This window comes from Phocoena sinus, chromosome 1 (genome assembly GCF_008692025.1).
Source record: "Phocoena sinus isolate mPhoSin1 chromosome 1, mPhoSin1.pri, whole genome shotgun sequence".
Lineage (NCBI taxonomy): Eukaryota > Metazoa > Chordata > Mammalia > Artiodactyla > Phocoenidae > Phocoena > Phocoena sinus.
In genome coordinates this window covers 119695769-119715025 of record NC_045763.1, presented here as the reverse complement: position 1 = coordinate 119715025, position 19257 = coordinate 119695769, and the positions used below count along the sequence as shown (strand labels likewise).

Below are 19257 nucleotides of genomic sequence, written 5' to 3'. Positions count from 1 at the left end.
ATACCTATGACATCTAAGAGGTGAAAACAGATAATGTATCTGTCTTACTGCTTCAACTATTTTGTATAATGGAAAATAGTTTTACATGTATCACTTTATTTAAAAATTGAAATACTCAGAAGTAAACAAAAGGAAAAAGCAAATAATTCATCTGAGGTCATTTAATCTTCAGCCAGGATCTGTAGGTGAGTTTTATCACTGAGATAAATCCTTTCTCTGCTCTATAGTTTCTCTGGGGGCCTTGGAGCTCATTTCTACAGTTCGTATTTAGATGGTGCTCATCTCATAAACCACTCTGAGGTATTAGAAGAGGAAGAGGAGGTGGAAGAAGAGGGGAGTAGGAAAGTACACTGGGTTGGATAGTGTCCTCTGAAAATTCATGTCCAGCATGAATGAAAAAAGAAAACCCTGAAGAATGCAAACAAAAATCTCAAAAGCAGCTGAGACACTCCAATCACATATAAAAGGTAAACTTGGTAAGTATGAATTTTAGGAGAAGATGTGATTAGGAAATTTGTTCATTTGGCAAGTAAACATTAGGTAACTTTTTTTTCATGCAGTTTGATTTAGATGAACAGGCTTGACTGTTCGTGGAGCAGTATGAGAGAAAAGGAAGTTAAAATGCTTTTCCTGCAACAAGGCTTTGTTGCTGGGCTGATTCATAGTAAACAGGATCCTACTCTTCAATGTAACTACAGATGAGTGAGGAGAGAAAAGTTAAGGGAAGCTGCTTCATCCTCCATGAGAGAAATCTGGATTTTCTTCCTGAGGGAACCAGATTTGTTAGGTGTATTAGTTTTCTATTGCTGCTGTAACAAATTACTACATATAGTATTTGTCTTTGTCTGACTTATTTCACTTACTATAATGCTTCCAAGGCCCATCCTTGTTGTTGTAAATGGCAGGATTTCCTTCTTTTTTAATGACTGAATAGTATTCCATTGTATATATTTTTACCACATCTTCTTTATCCATTATTACGTTGATGGGCACTTACGTTGTTTTCATGTCTAGGCTATTGTAAATAATGTTGCATTGAACATGGGGGTGCAAATGTCTCTTCAACATAGTGATTTAGTTTCCTTCAGATATATGCCCAGAAGTGGAATTACTGGATCATATGGTAGTTCTATTTTTAATTTTTTGAAGAACTTCCATACTGTTTTCCACAGTGCTAGTACCAATTTGCATTCCCACCAACAGTGCACAAGTGTTCACTTCTCTCCACATCCTCACCAACACTTGCTATCTCTTGTCTTTTTGATCATGGACATTCTAACATGTGTGAGATGACTTCTCATTGTGATTTTGATTTCCATTACCCTAGTAATTAATGATTGTGAGAACCTGTTCATGTACTTGTTGTCCATTAGTATATCTTCTTGGGAAAAATGACTGGTGAAAGATGTTACCTCAGTATGGATTTAATTTTCATTTCTCTTATGATGAGTGAGGATGAAGGAACTGGGTTTTGAAACAGGAAAAAAAGGCATGAAAGCCCCTGTGATGATAAAGACCTTGAGTGTATATCCAATTATTTCCTCTGTTATGCCCCAAAATATCCTCACACCAAGCTCAGTACCCAATTTCCTATTTCATGAGTAAAAGTTCTCTCCTCAACTGCCATAATTCTCAAAAAAAATTATACACCAAATGGCCTGAGTTCACACAAGAGAAACTGGAGTTTGAAAGCACATCTCCCTGATACAAGCTCCTCAGTTAGTGTCACTCCATTACACTACATTAAACCAAGAGCAGGGCAGTGGGACTTCCAAGGAAGAACAAAAATCTGCTACAGGAAAGTTCAATGTAAGACAAATCCCCAAGAGTGGGTAGACAGCTGGTAAGCAAAGCAGTAAGATAAAATAATCATCTGAGTTAAGAAGGAATTAAGGGAAGTAAGGATGTGTCCTGAGCACACGGTTCTATTTTTATAGATAGGTACTTGAGATATGTACAAATTCCTATAGATATTTGGATAAGGCAGGTGAATAGGGAGAGAAATTTACATATAGTTCATACTAATTGACATTGTGTGATGGTAATTGTTAAAGTTAAGTAAACGTAATTCAATTGAAAACGTTGGATTATAGATATGTTTACATGGCTTCTATCTGAAATTAATTAATTATAGCTAATTAAGTAATACTATGTAGGATGCTAATCTATATTGACACTAAATTTAGTCACATGGTCACAGATAGGAAAAATAGCCTTTAGCTAGGCAGTCATGTACTCAGTTGAAAATTTTACTACTCTAAATCAAGGATTGACAAACTATAGCTGGAGACCAAATCATGCCAGTGTCTCTTTTTGTAAATAAAGATTTATTTGAACATAAAACAACACTATGTAGGATGGTTTAGTTGCTCAAAAAGCCTTGGAGGAAATGGGGAGATATTGGTCAAAGGGTACAAACTTCCAGTTATATGATGAATAAGTTTTGGGAATCTGATGTACAGCATGGTGATTACAATTAATATTGATAATACTGTATTATATACTTGAAAGTTGATACAAGAGTAGATCTTATATGTCCTCACAACAGTAAAGAAATGGTAAGCATGTGACAAGATGGCAGTATTAGCTAATGCTATGGTAGTTATCATTTGCAATGTACCAAATTAACACGTTGCACACCTTAAACTTACACAATATTATATGTCAATTGTATCTCAAAAAAGCTGGGGATAAAAGGCCGCAGAAATTACTCTCAAGACTAATTTTGATTCTCAGATAACAGAAACCATCTTTTCCAAGCATATCATCAGTTGACCAAGGTAGAAAAGGCTCAGCAGAAAAAGAGAGATTTTTCTCATCAACACCAGGTTGTCTAAAGGGGGCTAAGTGTCCCAGGCTAGATAGACTTTCCTTGGTCATCACTGCTGTCCTGCAGGATGCAAACTTCAAAGGACCTGAGACTCTTCAAACCCAAGCCTAATATATTCTTTTCTTCCACCTGGAGACGTATCCCTGCACTAATTTTGCATATCCAGATATCCCTTGCACATGGACCAGCTCCTTCCCCAAAAGGCACAATGCTTCAAGATGTTAAAAATGGCATTTGTTCACCAGTGGCTAGGAGCCTTAGCCAGGTTATATTCTCCCCCAGCCATCCTCCCCCCACAGCATCCAGTTGCTTTCTATTCCCATTGCTGTCTTACATTTTTCATGTCATTTGACCCATAGACCCATCTTACCTTCTCAATTGTTCCATTGAGTCTGGACATATTTGGATTCATTCAGCATCTGAACGGTTTGTGAGCACCTGTTCTGAGCTAAGCATAGCATAATCATAGGCAGCTTCAGCAGAAAATGGGCATCCATTTCAGCCAAAATCAGTGATGTGATCCCCGGAAGGGATGCAATGAGCCAGAGAAGGTAAAAACTGGTGATTTAGGGTGATATACAAGGCTGCAACCCAGTTCTGGGGGGCTTGTCTTTGGCATTGAGCTCGAGCCATAAATATCATTGATTCCAGTGTGTACCCAAATGCACTTTAACCCACTTCTATGAGTCATACTTGGTCTATTTACAGGCTGAAAAGTCTTGGTCACTTCACTACCCCACCTCTCACATTTCCTGAATCTTGTGAAACTATCTGAGTCCCACAAGTAACCTCATCTCACTCCCACAAGTCAGAGAAGGAAGAGGTATTTCCACAGGCTTCATTAGGCCAACTGCTTCCTCTTCTCTCCTCAGAGTTGTCTCTGAACTTGGAATATGAGAGCGCTCACCGTGGATCTGCCTTATTACCACGGCCCTCTGTCCAAGCGAGACTGTGAGACCTTGCTGCTCAAGGAAGGGGTGGACGGCAACTTTCTGTTAAGAGACAGTGAGTCTATGCCCGGAGTCCTGTGCCTCTGTGTCTCGTGAGTAGCCTCATCTTCCACACATATGGAACCTTACGCTAAGTGTAGGACTGATAACCAAGTAGAAAAGAAATTCTACTTCACTGACTTCGCAGCCCCAGTGAGCAGAATGAGAAATAGTTAGACTGCCAGGAGGGGATGGAAGGAACGTGTCTGTCCAAGCTCCTCCACCTGCCCTTCTCTCCCTGGTGCAAATGCCATACAAGCAATGAGCACACTCTGTGAAGCAGCAGAAATGGGGGTGGGGGTGAGGAGAAGAGTGCAGGCAGCATGGGAGTGGAGCGGGGAGGCAGAGAAGGTAGCCATGTGAGAAAGGTCCTCTCCTATAGAGGTTGATTTATTTGGTATGGAAAAGACTAGGTGCCCTTTATAAAATTTTTATCTGAGAGGCCAACTTTTTACATGGATTCTGCTGGCTCCACTTGTGATTCTTAAAATACTAATAATATTTCAAATTTCGTTGGATTTGTAAAAGCTTCAGCGTACATCATCTCCTTTCATCCTGCTTTTAGCCTATCAAGACAAGCCACCATTTTATAGATGAAGAAACAGAGACCTGGGATTTCTCAAACAACTTGGTTGTGTAACAATTCATCTGGTGGTTCCAAAGGGGCTGAGTTCTGTATGCAGGTCCAAGTCAGAGCATCAGAGCTACACTGCTGAAGGAACTTGTTTAGCCCAGTTTAGAAAGCAATCCTGAACAGATATCAGGGGAAATCTACTGTCTTTAAAGATTCTTGTTTTTGTGGAGACCACTGAAATTTTTCTTTACCTGTTATAGAAATTAAAATCCAAGTATCTCCATGGATGCGCTTCAGGGCTTCTTAGAATTCGGGAGCTATAAGGACAAAAGAGATTGTCATTACTAACAGAATAGACAGGGATATATTTCTTTCTCTATATGATATCGGGAATACAGATATAAGAAAGGCAGCCTTAAGGTGTTAGCAGTTTGAATTTTCAAGTCACAGGTGAGGTTGAGGGTGTTTTCATATATTTTTAGCCATTGTTAATTCCTCTTTTGAGAATTCCATAATCATATCCTTTACCCATTTTTAGCTTGAGTTGTTCGTCTTCTTACTGATTTTTTTCAATTTCTGTGTATGAAGGTAAAACTTTTTTTTTCTAGAAAAAAGACACACACAGACACAAGAAAACTACAGACCAATTTCAATTTCATTTACTATCAATTTTCAATAAACTACGAACAAAATGGAAGCCAGTAAAACATTAATGGAGAAAATACACTATGCTCAAGTATGGTCCAATCCAAGAAATCAAGGATGGTTCCCTGATAGGAAAATTATTAGTTTAATTACATATTAATAAGTCAGAGGTTACAAACTGCATAGCTGATTCAAATTTGCTTAAAAGGTATTAGATAAAATTCAGCATCAACCCCTCAATTAAACACACACTCATGTGTGCATATGCATACACACACTTACATACTCTTAACCATGTAGAACTAGAGAGGTGCTTCCTTAAACAAAGGCCAGATGAAGCACTAGAAGAGGTACCCCCCAAATCATGAATGAGCCAAAGATGTTCATTATAAGCACTACTATGTAACATTTTCCAGGAGATGTTAGCAAGTGTAATTAGTCAAAGGAAATACAGGTAAAAATTGAAAACAAAGATGCAAAATTATTATTATTTGCAGCTGACCTGACTTTATACCTGTGAAATATAGATTTAACTGAAAAGAAAAACTACTAAAAACTAAGAAAATCCAATAAGGATATCTGCTTATATTATTGAAATCTAAAAAATCAATAGCTTTTTCATACAGAAACAATAGCCAGTAAGTAAATATAATAACACATCTCATTTACAACAGCAAAAAATTAATAATACCCAGGGATAAATGTAATATGAAATGTACAAAATTAAACAGCTCCTGGGGAGCTTACTAGAAGACTTTAGCGAAGGGAAGGATTCAGTTTGGAAGCATATCAGTTCACCATAATTAATCATAAATTCAGTATGTTTCCAGTGAAAAATCAACAGAATTTAAAATTTTTTCTTCAAAGATAGTAAAGTTTATCCAGGCGGGAAATGAAACACAAGGAACCTGTCAGAGAGCCATAAAATATTTAATTAAAAAAAGGGGAGGCTTCCCTGGTGGCGCAGTGGTTGAGCATCCACCTGCCGATGCAGGGGACACAGGCTCGTGCCCCGGTCTGGGAAGATCCCACATGCCGTGGAGCGGCTGGGCCCGTGAGCCATGGCCGCTGAGCCTGCGCGTCCGGAGGCTGTGATCCGCAACGGGAGAGGCCACAGCAGTGAGAGGCCCGCGTACCGCCAAAAAAAAAAGGGGGGGGGGACTAATACCAAATATTAAAATACATTATAAGACTGCAGTAACTACTACAGTAATTAAAAGAGTTTCGTACTGAGAGATCAATGGAATTGAATATAGAATCTGGTAGAAATGAATCCAAATACGTATGGAATTTAGCATATGTGTAAAAGAGCATTTCAAATCAATGAGGAAAAGATGAGCGATAATTGTGTTGGGACACTTGGCTGGTCACTTAGAAAAAAATAAACCTGAATCCCTATCTTACTTCTTGAAGTAAAATTAATTCAAATTGGTTCTAATACAGAACTTATTTTTCTAAATGAAACTGTGTGTACTAGAAGAAAACGTGAACTATTAAAAAATATTCCTGGAATTGAGAAAGACTTCCTAACAAGATATAAAACACAGAAACCAAGAAAAGATTGCTAAATATGACCATTATAACAAAAAACTGTTGTTAAAAAAACGTATTGACAAACAAACAGAAAAAATCAAAACTTCATTAACATATAATGAAGCTTTTAAAAAACAATAGAAAACTAGATAAAATGCAAGAGGAGGAGATTCTCTGAAATGGAATGTGAAAAAGAAAGATAAAAAAATGCTAGATCTCACTCATAACTAAAAAAACACAAATTAAAAGAATAATGTGGGCTTCCCTGGTGGCGCAGTGGTTAAGAAACCGCCTGCCAACGCAGGAGACTGGGGTTCGAGCCCTGGTCCGGGAAGATCCCACATGCCGTGGAGCAACTAAGCCCATGCGCCTTAACTACTGAACCTGTGCTCCTAGAGCCCACGAGCCACAACTACAGAGCCCAAGTGCCACAAACACTGAAGCCTGTGCACCTAGAGCCCATGCTCCGCAACAAGAGAAGCCACGACAATGAGAAGCCTGCGCACAGTGACGAAAAGTAACCCCTGCTCATCACAACTAGAGAAAGCCTGCGCACAGCAACAAAGACCTAACAGAGCCATAAATAAATAAATACATTTATTTATATAAAAAAAAGAATAATGTGATACCATTTTTACCTCTTCAAGGGTTTAGAATTAAAACTATGAAAATACCCAGGGGAAATTCAACTGCTGGGAAGCAGAAGTGCTTGCACATGCTAAATACAGCCTCTTTGAATAGAAATGTGGTCAAAACATAAAATGCACAGGTATAACCTTTGACTCAAAATTTCATTAATAAAAACGTATCTTATAGTTATTACTGCATACGTATGTGCAAATTGACATTAACAAGATTGAGTAAATCTATATATGGTATGAAAAATACTCCAAGATCTATTGTTGTGTGAAAAAGGCAAGATGCAAAGTATGATCCCATCTGTGTAAAAAAAAAAAAAAAAAGTATGCCTATATCCTTGTATATTCATAAACAATTTTTGAAAGTTATATAAAATTTATAATAGTGGTTACAGCTGGGGAATTTAGGAGGAATAAATAGGAAAAAAATGTTGTGGATTCATTCTTTTTATTTGATAACTTTTGCACACTTTAAATGCTTACGTGAATGCATTACTTTGGTAATTTAAAAAAATGTTTATAAAAATGTAGTGAATCCCTACTACCTATTCGAACACTGTGCTAAGGCCTAGGGAGATTCTAAGGGGATTCCAATAGGGGACTTGCAATTTTTTTCAACATGTAAATAAATAAAGTAAGGGTAAGATAATATTATACAAATTCAAGGACAGAGGAGATGAGCAGGAAAGTTTTCTTAGAGGAGGTGGTATTTGAGCTGGGATTTAAAAGAGTGGATAAGATTTGGTTACACAGAAATGGGATGGAAGGCGTTGTAGGTTGGGGAAAAGGCAGGAACATAGGTCTAGAAATAGGATATTTTAAAACACATAAGAATCATACAGGGTTCTGGAAAGGTAGTTTGGAAACCAACTTTTGGAAAAGTCAGTTTGGGGTAATATTATGGGGTCTTAAAAGAATGACTCTGTAGCTAATGGGGAGACATGGATGGTTTCTAAGCAGGGAAATGACAAGATTAGTGCTGAGTTTTAGGAACTCCAGTCTAATAAGGAGAGTGTACTGAAGCTGGCACATGATGATGGCAATGCAGATGGGAGATGGTGAGGGACTAGCTACAGTGGGGCAGGCAGTGCGAATGGAGATTAGAAGAAGTTGCAGGAGATGTGGTAGAGACAGGAGAGACCTTGGTCAAGATTTCAGGGTAGATAGTCAACACTGGGATTCTCTTTAAAAATTGACATTTATGCTCAACTGCTCTGTGATACATCATGTTAGCTTATATATTCATTCAAAGCAAAATTCATTGAGAAATGTAATACAAATAATAATAACTAATCAAATGGAGAGGCAGAAATAAATATTTGTTAAACACCTGCACTTGATCGGGGCTCACTCTCTTCCCTGCCCATGTCACTGAAAGGCAAACAAAATTTCAGGCACCCTCAGGCTTAAGGCTCAGATCAAATGGTCCCCATCAAAACGGCCTTTTTCATAATTCTTGTGAAATTTTGTTGTCACAAAGATCAGACAGACCATTCAGTTGTTATTGTTCAACACTTATTTAAAGTCTCCCATGTCAAGCACTATGGTAGACACTCAGTTGATGCCTTCAACACAGCTCAGAGTCTAGTGGGGAAAATAAAGAAGTAAAAGGACCCTGTGACGTGTGTGATAACTGATGACTGAGAGCAAGGAGTGATTCATTCATCAAGGAGTAGAGAGCCTACATGGGAGCTGGGACTTGGAGGATGACTAGAAGCTTCATTCACTCATTCAGCAAGCACACACTGAGCGCCTATTATGTTCCAGGCATGTTCCTATGCATTGGTGAGACAGTGATAAACAGTACAGGCACTAGTCCTGCCTTCATGAAATGACATTCCAGTGAGAGGAGACAATATAGTGAAAACAAAACAGAGGGGTATTACAGGGAGGGACAAAGAGTCTTCTTTAGGTTGGGTACAGGAAAGATTCCTCTGAGAAGGTCACATAAAGCAATTCGTATTCCAGTGTACAACCCTAAGTAAGCAAAGCCAAAATTATCTACAACACAAGTATTAGACTGTTTTTCTACATCTGTGCAGCAAGAGCCACTATGAAGGTGCTTTCTATGAGTCAAAAATTGTGCTAAGCATGTTACATCAGTTACCTCATTTATCTTTTGCAAAGCCATCTTCCATAGGTGATATATCTCTATTTTGTGGGAAAAGAAATGGAGCTTCTTATTAACTAAAGTGTCCAAGGTCAACCTGTTAATATGTTGTTATGTTCCCTCTCTTATCAATGTCCCCAGTTCCACTGAAATGTGTTCAATGTGGTCCCCTTGGAACTGTGTTATAAAGTGCTCAAGCAGGGGACTTGAGGGCTTGGCAGTAGATCCTAACATGTAGAATTTGCATTCTGCTTCCTAGAAATGAGCTACCCTCTCTTCTTTGTTGTGTTAGAATGGCAATATGCCAAATTTCATGCTTTCACAGATCTAAATGAAGATATTATGGAGAAGGTTAGAAATAAAGGAAGGAAGTCACAGAGGAGAGTTGGCCCAGCAGCATATAGCACTGACCAGAAAGCTACGTATATGGTAACCATGGACAGGAAATGTTACTTGATCTCACAGCCTGATAGAGCATGAAAACACCAATGTGCAAAACACTGTCTGTGTAGGCGACGTTGTGAGTGTTAGAAGTTGGAACTGGGTCTGGCTTTATAATCAGCAGAGTCAAAATGGAATAGATATTCGGAGATGCAAGGAATTCACCTGCAGTTATGAAGGCAAAGGAGGGACTTTCTGTAGTCATATATAGGAAGGCTGCAGATGAGAAGAACCCAAGCCCTGACTTAGGGCAGGTCCTCACTGAGGAGGAAACAACAGAAAGAGTGAATGAGAGAGAACCCAAGAGTCATTTCCAGCTCTCAGGTTCTGAGATCTTTGGAAAGACTTGAGTTCAGAAAGAAAAAAAAAAATTCAAACTTTTTTGTTGTTTTAGAAAAATCAAATGTTGATAAAGGTATAAAAAAGAAAGCAGAAATTATCTCAGTCTCACCACTCAGAAATCACCTTTTCTAATCTCTCCAGACTGTTCTCTATTCATATGCATGTATAAGCAAATATTATATATGTACATAAATGGTTCATTATATATATGATCATCTGCAACCCTTTTTTTCCAGTGTATAATGGGTATCTTTCCACTTCAAAGAAAGCCAATACACATCATCCTTTCATGATTGCTTACTATTTTGATTGCATATATCATAATTTATATATAAACTATACATTTAGGTTATTTCCAGTTTGGTCCAATGGACCCAATGTAATTTGAGAAGATTAACATTTTTGTGCTTACATCTTTGAGAGTTTGCCCAACTCTCTCCTCAGGATAATATCCTAAACATTTTAACATTTTTACACACATTGACAAATTAGTACAACAAAAGGTTATATGGATGCACACTCCAATCAAGACCAGTGAGAAAGCCAGAAGTTAAAAGTCTTAAAACATTCTGTATTGACTTGTAACTGTTTTATTCATTGTCTTAGCAGTATATTTCAAAGAACAGGAGTTCTTGATTTTGATGAAGTCAAATTTATGATGTTTTTCTTTCATGAATTGTGATTTCAGTGTTGTATATAATAAACCCTTGCTTAATGCAATTCATAAAGATTTTCTCCTTGTTTTCTTCTAGAGTTGTATACTTTTAACTTTCACATTTAGTGTAGCCTATTCTGATTTAATTTTTGCAATCTGGGGTAAGGTTGGGGTTGGTGTTTTATTAAATATGGTCACCTATTTGTTCCAGCTCATTGTTGAACAGACTATCCTTTATACCAATAAATTGCTTTTGTGCCTTTGTAAAAAACAAAAACTATTGACTATATAAGTTGGGATCTATTTCTAAGCTCTCACCATGGATCTTTTTTTTGGTCTTTATGCAAATTCTGTATTGTGTTGATTACTATCACTTTATAATAAATCTTGAAATAAGATGGTTGAAATCACCCAACTTTTTCAGGGTTATTTTAGCTATGTTAGGCCTTTTGCATTTCCATACATATTTTAGATTCAGCTTTTCAACTACTCCCCCCCACCAACACACACACAGACTGATGACATTTAGATTGAGATTGCATGAATCTAGAGATCAATTTGGGGAGAACTAACATGGTAATATTAATTCTTCTGATCCATGAACATAGTTTAATCTCTTCATTCATTCATATCTTTTAAAATTTCTCTCAGAAATGTTTTGTCACAGGTCTTGTACATCTTTTGTCAAATTTATCCCGAAGATTTCACACACTTGATGTTATTTTAAATGATATCAGATTTTAATGATTTAAAATTTTAAATTATTTTATTTTCACTTTCCACTTGTTCAATGCAAGTGAATGGAAACACAGTTGATTTTCATATACTGAACTTGTATCCTGAAACTCATTTATTGGCCCAGTGGCTTTTTTTGTAGAATCTCTGTATGATTTTCTACATGCCATCTGCAATTAAAGATGATTTTATTTCTTCCATGCCAATTTTTCTGTTCCATTTTTTTCTTGCCTTATTGCACTAGCTAAGACTTCCAAAACAATGTAGAATAGAAGTGATGAGTGCAAAAAATCCTTGTCATTTTCTGATCTTGGGGTAAAAGTATTCAATCTTTTCCCACTAACTACATCTTTAGCCCTCCTGTTCCTAGTAGGGCTGAGAGTATTTTTCTGCATCAACTGAAATGGTAGTATGAATTTTTGTTTCTTGTCTGTTAATCAACAGATTAAATTTTCTAGATTCCACATTTAAGTGATACCATGCAGCATTTATCTTTCTCTGTCTAGCATGGTTGAAAAATATTCTATTGTTTATATATACCACATCTTCTTTATCCATTCCTCAGTTGATGGACACTTGGGTTGTTTCCTTATCTTGGCTTATGTGAGTAATGTTGCAATGAACATGGAGTACAGATATCTCTTTGATATCTTGTTTTCATTCCCTTTGACTGTATACTCAGAAGTGGGATTACTGGATCACAGTTTTTACTTTTTTGAGGAACCTCCATACTGTTTTCCATAGTGGTTGCACCAATTTACATTCCCACCAACAGTGCACAAGTGTTCCCTTCTCTCCACATCCTCACCTATATTTGATATCTCTTGTCTTTTTGATGATAGCCATTCTAACACATGTGAGGTGACATCTCATTGATTCTGATTTCAATTTCCCTGATGATTAGAGATACTGAGTTCCTTTTAAAGTACCTGTTGGCCATTTGTATATCTTTTTGGGAAAAACATGTATGTTTTATGTATTTTGAAACAAACATTTAGGTGCATAAACATTTAGAATTGTTATATCCTCTCGATTAATTGACCCCTTTATCTTTTTGAAAACCCCGCTTCTTTATTACTGGTTATAGTCATTGCTCTGAGTTGATATTGCTAGCTTTCTTTTTATTAGTGTTAATAATTATACTTTCCCCATCAATTGACTTTTAATCTAGTTGTGTTTTCATTTTTATATCAGGTCTCTTGTAAGAATCATACCCCTGAGTCTTGCTTTTTTATCCAATCTGACAATAACTTCCCTTTAATAGGGATGATTAGGCCATTTGTATTTAATGTGATCATTAATATGACTGTGTTTAAATCTACTATCTTGGTATTTATTTTCTATTTGTCCCATCTGTTCTTCTTTTCCCCTTTCTGCCTACTTTGGAATTGATTGAATATTTAAATTATTTCCAAATTATCTCTTTTGAAGGCTTGCTACCTATAATTCTTTGTTTTTTGGTAGTTTATTTAGTATTTATAGTATTCATGTTTAACTTATTATAACCTATATTTGAGTAATATTATACCACTTCACCTATAATACAAGAACCTTACAATAATATCCTTTCATTTCTCCCACACTCTAATCAAGCTTTTGTGCTCTTATTGTCATCCATTTTATTTCTATATATTTTATTACCCCTATAGTAGATTGTTATTACTTTTATTTTTAGCAATCAATTATCTTTTAAAGTGATTTTAAATATAAGAAAAATATTTTTTCCTTTACCCACATAATTACTATTTCTGGTACTCTTCTTTCCTTTGCATGTACCAGGGTTTCTCAACCTTGGCATTATTGAAATTTGGGGCCAGCTAATTCTTTGTTGAGGGGAATGCCCTGTGCAACTTGTGATGACTAAAAATATCTCAAGACATTGCCAAAAGTCACTCCTAGTTGAGAAATATTAGCATTGTTTCAGATTTTCACCTGGTACCATTTTCTGTCTGTCTAAAGGACTTCCTATAACATTTCCTGTAGTGCATATATACTGGTGTAAATTATTTCAGCTTTTGTGTATTTGAAAATGTCTTCTTTTCACCTTCAGTTTTTGAAAGATTTTCCCTGGATATAGGTTTCTAGGTTAATTTTTTCTTTCAATACGCTTAAGATTTTGTTCCACTGTCTCCTGACTTGCAGCGTTTCTGATAAGAAGTTTGCTGTCCTTATATTTGTTCTTCTGTAGGTATGTATTTTTTTTCTTCAATTGATTTTGAGATTTTCTCTTTATCATTGGTTTTAGGCAATTTGATTGTGATGTACCTTTGTGTAATTTTCTTGTGTTTCTTGAGTTTGGGGTGAATTTAATTTTTTGTACATGTGGGTTTATAATTTTCATCAAACTTAGAAAATTTTTGTCTGTTGTTTCTTTAAATAGTTTTGTTCCCACTCAGGGAATTTAATTACAGGTATATTAGGCTACCCAAAGTTGTTCCACATTTCACAGGTTCTCTGTTTATCTTTTTCAGTCTTTTTTTCTCTCTGATTTTCATTTTGGATAGTTTCTATTGCTTTGTCTTCAAGTTCACTAATTTCTATCTGCTGTAATGTGAAATTTGCTGCTAATCCCATCCAGTGAATTCTTCATTTTATACAATGTAGTTTTTATCTCTAGAAGTTTAATTTGGGTGTTTCTTTAATATCATCCATGTTTCTACTTAGCAAGCTCTCTTTTCTCTAGATTCTTGAACATCTGAGATAATAACAACTGTATTAATGTCCTTGTCTACCAAGGTAGAGCTTTATGTCTCCCTAAGTTGATGAAATAGAGCTAGGAGTCCAGGAAGGCCAAGGTGCCTAGAGTTTATGGGGGTGAGAACACAGAAGAAAAGATACACTAAGAAAGAGCTCCTGGGATCTGCAGAGGGGTTCCTTGAATCTTCAGCTTAGTGTTGAATAGCTCATGTGCATGAGGTAAATAACCAGGCTGGGTAAAAAAAATCACCCTAAAAGCCAAAGGAACAATCTCTGGAGCTCACGCTGGTCTGGAAATAGTTTGTATTCTCACCAGAGTAGAAAATTTTATAATTCATGGACCTCAGTTAGAATAATCAGAAGCATATTGACTCAGTAGTGGGATAGAATTAGCTCTGAACTAAAGGCTGCTCTTGTATCACCTAAAAAATATTTAAAACAAGTCTCCAAAAGATTGAACTATTTCCAAGTAGCTTAACTGCACCCTAGAAAAATGTTCAAGAATCTTTATAGGAAAATGAGAATATCCAGCACCATAAAGATAAATTTGGGGCTTCCCTGGTGGCGCAGTGGTTGAGAGTCCGCCTGCCGATGCGGGGGACACGGGTTCGTGCTCGGTCCGGGAAGATCCCACATGCCGCGGAGCGGCTGGGCCCGTGAGCCATGGCCGCTGAGCTTGTGGGTCCGGAGCCTGTGCTCCGCAACGGGAGAGGCCACAACAGTGAGAGGCCCGCGTACCACAAAAAAAAAAAAAAAAAGATAAATTTGCTACTTCTGGCATCGAATCAAAATTTACCAGGTGTGGGGACTTTCCTCATGGTCCAGTGGTTAAGACTGCATGCTCCCAATGCAGGGTGCAAGGGTTCGATCCCTGGTTGGGGAACTAAGATCCCACATGTTGCATGGTGCAGCCTAAAAACAACAAAAACAAAATTTACCAAGCATGAATAGAGGCAAGAATTACAATCCATAAAGAGGAGAAACATTAATCAATAGAAACAGACCCAGAAATGAACCAACATCGTATTTTATAGGATATTAATATAATCAATGTCCTTCTGTGTTATATTATGCCACAGAAAGAGAACTGACACATCTGCATGATAAGGCCATGACTGTGTACTCTTATTCTTATCAAATGCAGGCAACTGGTTCTGACTACTTTGCTATTAGGAATTTTAGCTAGATAGCTGAATAAGTTGATTTTGTTTGATCTACAGCAAAGCTTTTCTTAGATCTAGATGCCAGATCTGTGATTATTTTATCCACAAAAATATGCACAGTTGAACTGCAGTTGAAAATACAATAACCTTTGATTAAGGTTGTAATAATCCATAGTCATTCTTCAAGATATATCTGGTGCTTGCACTGGCCAATAGGTCAGTCAAATGAGAATGTGGTAGGAATCAACACACCGTACATTTCATGATTTGATGGTGCCCTTAGTATAGAAATCTCTTCCAGGGATGTGAAATTGCTTTAGTTTACTGTCTCGGCAGATGAAACCAGTTATAGGAGCTTCTGCTTTGTCCTTTCCACTACAATAGTCCTCATTCTATGATTCAAAGAACCAATGAAAAGATTTTGACAATTCCTAAGTCTGTAAGTGCATTCTGGAACTGGGGAAATAACCATAGGATGGTCCCGTGGTCCCATTGGATCCACTTGAAGTAGACTCGGGCCAAGATTTCTTCTATCACCTGACTCCCATGAGTTCTACCTCTGACTGCTGGATCATGGGAACATTTGAGTCTCCAAAAATTACTGTCAGTTCAGAGCCAGTATCAAATAACCCTAAAAAACATTGGGTATTTTTCCTTTTCTCAGTACACAGTGCCCCTAGTAAATGTTGTACGTTCTGGAAAAGGCTTGGGGAAGTGTGGTCACATTCCTTCCTTAAAGGAATCCAGAAACCCAACACCACTCTCCATAAAAGGGATCTGAGTCTGTCAACTGGATTAAATCTGTAAATTGGGTAAGACATCCAAGAATCCCTACTCTGTGACTCAAGTCAATGTTGTGCCACAAGACCTAGAAGTTCTCTGCTTACTTTATATCCAACAGAACTTTAGGCTGTCCATCATTCTATGCTTTGGAATCCAGTGAATCAATTAAACATCACCACAGATCCCTGTACAGCAAATTGCTCTTACACTGTTACATCCCTCTGGCTTATGATAATTGTGCTGTCTTTGTCTCTCATTGAGTGCTAACACCTAACCTCTACTATTCCTCGATCCCATTATTTCCACTAAAATCAGGGCACCCAACCATTTCAGGATTTCCCACTGTCAACTCCAGCTTACAGCACAGAGATACAGTTTTCAAAGATGCTGGTTCTCTCCTCACAATTTATTTTTTAGTTCATCATGAAGGTGCTGACCTTCAGACACCTTGAATGGGGGTGAGGAATAACTAGACAGTTTGCATTAATAGATTTATTATAATATTCCCATCTTCCTGAGTTTTCATATTCCTTTCTCTATAGAATTCCAGGGAAGTTTTGGCATTTTGATCTCCATTGAATGTGAGCCATCATTAAATCCATGCTTCAATTAACCAGTCTAGCAGAATGTTTATGTCACTCCCCAGTGCATGAGCTAGCACATTAATTCCGAATCCTGGGTGAGTGTGCCTTTATTTATGAATTCAGCCAACAAATCTTCTATTTTATCCTTCTTGGTTTAACATCCTAATATCCATTTCTGTATATACTCTTTTTTATAAACATCTTTATTGGAGTATAATTGCTTTACAATGGTGTGTTAATTTCTGCTGTATAACAAAGTAAATCAGCTACTTTATCCTTCTTGGTTTAACATCCTAATATCCATTTCTGTGTATACTCTTTATATATGTGTCTCCCACTGACTGAACCCAATCAGAGGCCTGAGAGCAAGGGAGCCCATAGAGGTCAGAGCACAGAGCAGAGTGGGGAAAGTTAGAAAGAGGATCTGGAGATACAGAAAATATCCGGCACATGTATATACCAGTACAGTAAGTCCCCTACATAAGAACCTTCAAGTTGTGAACTTTCAAAGATGTAAACATGTGTTGGCATGTCCAATCACGTAAGTTAGTTCACATGTCTGGTGTACCTTGCCACATGCGTGCAGCCTCTACAAGTGGTTGTGCTTTTGTGTACTTTACTGTACAGTACTGTATAGAGTATAGTAGTACAGTATCTTTATTTCAAGCCCAGGATGTCTGGTAGCAAGCATAAAAGCAGCGGTGATGTAGGTGGTACTGCTAAGGAGAGATTCACGACACAGAAAATGGCAAGGGAATTTTCTTTATTTGAGGAGGCACTGTTAGTTTTTGAGGCATAGGACCTGAATGTAGAATGGTACACGAAGGCTGCAGCAGCCATTCAGAATGCAATCCAGTGCCACCGTGTCGTCTATGGTGAGAAAAAAAGAGCTACCCAGACATCACTGGATCATTTTTTTCAAGAGGGTAGATAGAATTGAATCCAGCAAGGAACCAGAACCTGTGCCATCAACGTCAGGCATGAGTGAAACTGCAGCTTGCCCTCTGTCTCCTGTTGCTGACGATCCTTCAGCTCTACCATCTCCTACCCCCTCTCCCTCCTCCAGTCAGTAACTCTTCTTGCCTGTTCTTTCGATGCCAGCCCCTGGAAGCCAGCAATTGTACTGTACTACTGTACTTTTCAAGGTACTGTACTGTAAGATTAAAATTTTTTGTTTATTTGATTGTTATGTGTTATTTGTGTGAAAAGTATCTTAAACTTATTACAGTACAGTACTGTATAGCCGATTGTGTTAGTTGGGTACCTAGGCTAACTTTGTTGGACTTACGAACAAATTGGACTTACAAACAAATTGGACTTATGAACGCACTCTCAGTACAGAACTTGTTCGTATGTAGGAGACACTGTTCTGGACACGTTAAGCTTGAAATATCTAACATCCAAGAGGAGGTGTTAAGTAGTTAATGTTAGGTAGAAAAAATGAGTCTGGAGTTCAGGGGCAGGTTGGAGGTAGAAATACAAATTAAAATATAATTTGATAAGTAGTTTCACTTATCATATTTTCACAGTAGTCAGTCTTTCCATTCAAAAACATTCCACCTCCTTTTATTTTGTTCATTTATGTCTCTTGGTAAGATTTTTCATACACACTTGGCACATTTCTTATTAAGATAATTCAATGCAACTCAGCAAACAGTTATTGAGAATGTATTGTAAGACTGGCAATGGTGCTAGAGTGAACAAAGCAGACATGATTCTGGCCCGAGTATGAAATACAGATGAGGAAATGGATAATTAAAAATCGGTATGATAAGTATGTTTCGATAGTAATGGACTACTTTTTCCAAAGGTTCCCCTCCTTTCCCCCTGATGGAATGCCCCACCCCAGGGTGCCTTACCTGAAGCACTAGGTGCCTTGAATCAATTCAGCTGCCTTTCTCTGCCAAGTCTTTGAGCAAAGCCTGGGTGGCAGAGGTGGCATGTGGCTGGTTATCGTGGTATGTAGTATGTAGATAGTGAGGTTCTTGTGATATTGATTACCACTTGAGACCTGTTAAGACAGGAATACATACACCGATTAAACCCCATCTACCCATCATTCCTCTTCTCTCCCCATGAGAATCAGCCTGAAGTCACCCCATCCCCCATTCCATACTCTTAAAAGCACAGGGGGAAAATCAGGGATACAAATTTTAAGACTATATTCATTTTAGGTCTGTTTTTTGAAAAACATAAAAATTTTCTTGAATATTGAAAAAAGTAAAACCACTCTAAAAGAGAATTATTAGAGAATTAAAACATAGCCTTTACCACAAAATAGTGTACTTCAAAAGAAGTGAGGTTGTTGGAAAAATAACAAATACTTAGTGGTGAGCACTTTTTATCTGTTTAATTGTTTTGCTTTTGTGTTTGGATAAAGGCTGTTTCAGAGCAGTCAGTAAGCATCTGGAATCTAGAAAGTTAACCACTGTGATTACTAAAGTCTTAAATAACAAACTCTGTAGCTTGTTTTCAGTAAAGAGATATCAGCTCCCACAAAGAGCCAAAATGTTCATAATAGATTTTTTTCAAAGTTGC

General features: G+C 37.4%; 1 protein-coding gene across 3 annotated transcripts in view; it reads left to right on the top strand.

The window, feature by feature from the left end:
• Window positions 1–440: 440 nt before the first annotated feature.
• SH2D1B (SH2 domain containing 1B) overlaps window positions 441–19257 on the top strand; it is a 35841-nt gene continuing 17024 nt past the window's right edge. For 2 of the 3 annotated variants that reach the window (XM_032610077.1, XM_032610067.1), the window contains exon 1: window positions 3653–3872. In XM_032610077.1, coding sequence (XP_032465968.1) covers window positions 3724–3872 — 149 coding nt within the window. In that variant the 5' untranslated portion in view covers window positions 3653–3723. Of the gene's footprint in view, window positions 477–3652; window positions 3873–19257 lie in introns of those variants that run through there. The other variant, XM_032610059.1, reaches the window with a different exon arrangement.